This window comes from Eimeria necatrix, genomic scaffold (assembly GCF_000499385.1).
Source record: "Eimeria necatrix Houghton genomic scaffold, Enh_scaff35, whole genome shotgun sequence".
Classification (NCBI taxonomy): domain Eukaryota; phylum Apicomplexa; class Conoidasida; order Eucoccidiorida; family Eimeriidae; genus Eimeria; species Eimeria necatrix.
Genome location: NW_013655347.1, coordinates 148795 through 153794, shown reverse-complemented (window position 1 = coordinate 153794; position 5000 = coordinate 148795). Strand labels below are relative to the sequence as shown.

General features: G+C 38.3%; 3 protein-coding genes across 3 annotated transcripts in view; 1 reads left to right on the top strand and 2 right to left on the bottom strand.

Annotated features, from left to right (window-relative positions):
• Positions 1–1551: 1551 nt before the first annotated feature.
• ENH_00047150 (hypothetical protein) lies at positions 1552–3008 on the bottom strand (the record flags this gene model as incomplete). The annotated part of the gene is made up of 4 exons (XM_013585553.1): positions 1552–1590; positions 2150–2244; positions 2402–2639; positions 2727–3008. 4 exons carry the CDS (start codon positions 3006–3008, stop codon positions 1552–1554), a joined length of 654 nt encoding a protein of 217 aa, XP_013441007.1.
• A 404-nt stretch (positions 3009–3412) lies between these two features.
• ENH_00047140 (hypothetical protein) lies at positions 3413–4664 on the top strand (the record flags this gene model as incomplete). Its single annotated transcript, XM_013585552.1, has 2 exons — positions 3413–3419; positions 3628–4664. The coding sequence occupies 2 exons, from the start codon at positions 3413–3415 to the stop codon at positions 4662–4664; spliced, it is 1044 nt and encodes a 347-aa protein (XP_013441006.1).
• Positions 4665–4905: 241 nt separating this feature from the next.
• ENH_00047130 (hypothetical protein, conserved) overlaps positions 4906–5000 on the bottom strand; it is a gene marked incomplete at both ends in the record, with an annotated part of 4400 nt that continues 4305 nt past the window's right edge. The window contains one exon of the mRNA XM_013585551.1: positions 4906–5000. This exon is cut by the window's right edge and continues 466 nt beyond it. Coding sequence (XP_013441005.1) covers positions 4906–5000 — 95 coding nt within the window.

The following is a 5000-nucleotide window of genomic DNA, read 5'->3' as shown; positions in this document are numbered from 1 at the left end:
ATCCCAATACTGCCTCGGGCGGTTTACGTTCGCGTCCGCGTAGTACCGCGCCACGTTTGGCTGCGCTGTCTTCCAAACTGCCCCTCGTGAAGCGCCACCTGGAGGCCTTCGCAGTCACTATTCTCGCAGTGGTCTAAACCCTAAACCCTAAACCCTAAACCCTAAACCCTAAAACCCTAAACCCTAAACCCTAAACCCTAAAGAAGGGCGAAATGTTGCACAGCGAAGTCAACAAACTGTTCACCAACGCGGGGGTGTTTCCCGCGCCCTGCATAAACCCTAAACCCTAAACCCTAAACCCTAAACCCTAAACCCTAAACCCTAAACCCTAAACCCTAAACCCTAAACCCTAAACCCTAAACCCTAAACCCTAAACCCTAAACCCTAAACCCTAAACCCTAAACCCTAAACCCTTAAATCGGGAGGCGACTGGATCTCAATGAAGGAATTATTCATTTCCATTCCTAATTTAAATCCGATTCAAATTAAATTGAATCAAATCAAATCAAATTAAATCAAATCAAATTAAATCAAATTAAATTGAATCAAATTAAATCAAATTAAATCAAATTAAATCAAATTAAATCAAATTAAATTAAATTAAATTAAATTAAATTAAATTAAATTAAATTAAATTAAATTAAATTAAATTAAATTTATTTTTGGTTTTTCCCCCACCACATTTTTGCTTCTGCGTGGCGCTGCGCCCTGAAGAGCAGCACGCCTTCGTTCCATCCTGAAGGCAAAATAAAATTAAATAAAATAAAATAAAATAAAATAAAATAAAATAAAATAAAATAAAATAATAATAATAATAATAATAATAGTAATAGTAATAATAATAACAATAATAATAATAATAATAATAACAATAATAATAATAATAATAATAGTAATAATAATAATAATAACAGAAACAATAATAATAATAGTTATTGTTATTATTAAAAATTTAAATTAATAAAAAAAAACAAAAAATAATTATTAAGAAATGGCCAGAGGGCTGCGAGTGCGCAGCAGCAAAGAAGCAGCACTTTTTAATTTTAATTATTTTTAGTTTTAATTATTTATAATTTTAGTTCTTTTTAATTTTAATTATTTTTAATTTTAATTATATTTATTTTCAATTATATTTCATTTTAATTATAATTATTTCATTTCCAATTTTGACTATTTCAGTTTTAACTTTGGTTAATCATTTTTAATTTCAATTATTTTTAATTTCAATTATTTTTATTTTTATTATTTCATTTTTAATTTAAATTCTTTTCCGATCTCACCATGACCCGCAATCCACCGGAGCTCACCCAGAGGCCACTGAGCCACCAGAGATCCTGTAAACCACCAAATGAGCCATTAGGGTTTAGGGTTTAGGGTTTAGGGTTTAGGGTTTGCAGTTGCTCACGGTTTTCTGCGAGCCGCATCATGAGCTCGAGTTTTCTTTCTTTCCTTCTTTCCATGCAAATGGCTCTCCTGTGAAATGCAAATATCATTTAGGGTTTAGGGCTTAGGGTTTAGGGTTTAGGGTTTAGGGTTTAGGGTTTCTGCAAATCACCGGAAGCCTGCTGCGAAGAACTGAAGGTCTTTTGCCTGGGAGAAAAAGCACCAAAATGAGAAAATAATTTTCTCAATTTAAAATCATTATTAATATTTATATTTAAATCAAATTAATTTGAATAAATATAAATCAAATTAATTTAAATAAATATAAATCAAATTAATTTAAATAAATATAAATCAAATTAGTTTAAATAAATATAAATCAAATTAATTTAAATAAATATAAATCAAATTAATTTAAATAAATATAAATCAAATTAATTTAAATAAATATAAATCAAATTCATTTAAATAAATATAATGATTTAAATAAATATAAATTAAATTGATTTAAATAAATATAAATTAATTTAAATTAAATTAAATTTAGTTCGATTTTGTTTTTCGAGCAGAACAGCACACAGGAAGGCGCAGCGGACAAACCGCGGAGAGAAATAAAAAGAATTCAAACTTAACCAAATTAAAATTCAATTTTAAATTTGAATTCAAATTAACTTCCAAATTTGCATTTAAATTCAAAACTGGAGTTAAATTTGAAATTAAAATCAAATTTGAATTTAAATTTATTTCCAATTCGGCGCCGCCGCACCTCGCGAGCTGTCAGTACACCCAAAACGCCCAGCGCCACCCGAGAGCTCAGTTCGTCTTCGGCAATTTCCAGCGAAGTTTGGAACAGCATTTCGTCTGAAAACAAATAAATAAACAAAAAAATAAATAAATAAATCAATTAATTAATTAATTAAAACAAAAAGAAACAAAAAATGACAAAAAATGAAACAAAAAAAGTGAAAACGAATTCTTTAAGTGGCGCTGCGAGCGCCCGCTGACGAGGTGTACGTACACCCCACGAGTCCCAGCAGGTTTTCTGCAAACGCCTTTTCCGCCAACTCTTTTGCGCATTTCCTTTTTTCTTTTCTTTCTTCCTGCTGCTGCTGCTGCTGCTGCTGCTGCTGCTGCTGCTGCTGCTGCTGCTGCTGCTGCTGCTGCGGAGAACCTTCAAAAGCCAGGATGCAGACGGCTTCGAACTGCAGCAAGAAGGAGAGCCGCAGCAGATTGTCTGTTGCTTTTGTTTTCACTTCCTGGAGTTGCAAATAAAAAAAGAATTAAAATCAAATTATTTTAATTTCAAATTAACTTTTTAATTCATCAAATCAACTCCAACTCACCCGACTCCTCAGCTCTATCTGCAGCCGCTCCAGAGCTGCAGCAGCAGCGGCCACAGGCACTGGGGGCCCCCCTAGGGGCCCCTCTAACCTGCTGCTGCTGCTGCTGCTGCTGCTGCTGCTGCTGCTGCTGCTGCTGCTGCTGCTAAGTGTGGGGCCCCACAAGTACCCTTCTTGGGGGCTGTCTGTGGCTGCTGGAAGGGGCTCAGCTGCGGGGCTTCCCACGGGGGCCCCTGGGGGCCCCTCGAGGGGGCCCCCCGGGGGGGCCCCCCGGGGGCCCCTCATTTGCTGCTGCAGCAAAACCCTTGCTGCAGCAACAACAGCAGAAGCGCAAAGAAATAAATGCGTTTCTGCTGCTGCTGCTGCTGCAGTGAAGCGGAGGGCGAGTGCATACAGCTCAGCAGCTTGGGGTGTACAGACAGTTCAGGAGGTGGCGGAGTTGAAACAAAGGAAATTTTATTTATTATTTATTTATTTATTTGTTTATTTATTTATTTATTTATTGTTTATTTATTTATTTATTTATTTATTTATTTATTTATTTATTTATTTATTTATTTATTTATTTATTATTTATTTATTATTTGTTTTACTTACATGTCAAAAATAAATCAAATTGAGATGAAGACAAAGAGCTGCTGCTGCCCTCTTGAAAGGCCCGGCCGCCTTCTGCAGTGCTGCAGCAGAAAATGAAAAGTTTTGAATTTAATTATTTTTATTATATTCTCATTTTAGTGTTAATTAATTTAATTAATTTTATTAAATTAATTAATTTAATTAATTTAATTAATTTAATTAATTTAATTAATTAAATATTTAAATTAAATACAAATCAGTAATTGGCAAACTCAAAATAAAACAAGACAGACATTATCCAAGCCAGACTTCATTTCCGTCACGTCAGCAATTCATAGGTATTCAGCAGCAGCAGCAGCAGCAACAGCAGCAGCAGCAGCAACAGCAGCAGCAGCAACAGCAGCAGCAGCAACAGCAGCAGCAGTAGCAGCAAGAGTAGCAACAACGGTAGCAGCAACAGCAGCAGCAACGGCAGCAGCAACAGTACCAGCAACAGTAGCAATAACCGCAACAGAAGCAGCAGCAGCAACAGCAACAGTAGCAGCAACAGCAACAACAGCAACAATAACAGCAGCAACAGCAGCAGTAGCAGCAGCAGCAACAGCAGCAGCAATAACAGCAGCAACAGCAGCAGTAGCAGCAGCAGCAACAACAGCAGCATTAACAGCTGCAACAGCAGCAGTAGCAGCAGCAGCAACAGCAGCAGCAATAACAGCAGCAACAGCAGCAGTAGCAGCAGCAGCAACAACAGCAGCAATAACAGCAGCAACAGCAGCAGTAGCAGCAACAGCAACAATAGCAGCAATAACAGCAGCAATAACAGCAGCAACAGCAGCAGTAGCAGCAGCAGCAACAACAGCAGCAACAGCAGCAGTAGCAGCAGCAGCAGCAACAGCAGCAATAACAGCAGCAACAGCAGCAGTAGCAGCAGCAGCAACAACAGCAGCAATAACAGCAGCAACAGCAGCAGTAGCAGCAGCAGCAACAACTGCAGCAATAACAGCAGCAACAACAGCAGTAGCAGCAGCAGCAACAGCAGCAATAACAGCAGCAACAGCAGCAGTAGCAGCAACAACAGCAGCAATAACAGCAGCAACAGCAGCAGTAGCAGCAGCAACAACAACAGCAGCAATAACAGCAGCAACAGCAGCAGTAGCAGCAGCAGCAACAACAGCAGCAATAACAGCAGCAACAGCAGCAGTAGCAGCAGCAGCAACAACAGCAGCAACAGCAGCAGTAGCAGCAGCAGCAGCAATAACAGCAGCAACAGCAGCAGCTGCTGCTGCAGTGCCTCACCAAAAGGTGTGGACGTATTCTGCAGCCTGCGGCTCTGCGAGCAGCGGGAGATCTTCGAGGGGCCCCTAAAAAGGTTTTTAAAATAAAAAAATGAATTAAATTAAATCAAATTAATTAAATTAAATAAATAAATTAATAATTAAATTGAATTAAATCAAAAAGAAATGAAAAAGAAGATGCAAACAACAACTGCAGCCGTAGCGCATGCGCAGCTGCTGCGGCTGTCAAAAGAAGCAGCAGCAAACACGAGGACAGCAGCAGCAGCAGCAGCAGCAGAGCAGACACAAATGAAGCCAAAACCCACCATATATCACCACAGCAACAGCAGTATTACTGCTGCTGCTGCTGTTGCTGCTGCTGTTGCTGCTGCTACAGCAACAGCAGCAGCAGCAGCAGCAGCAGCAG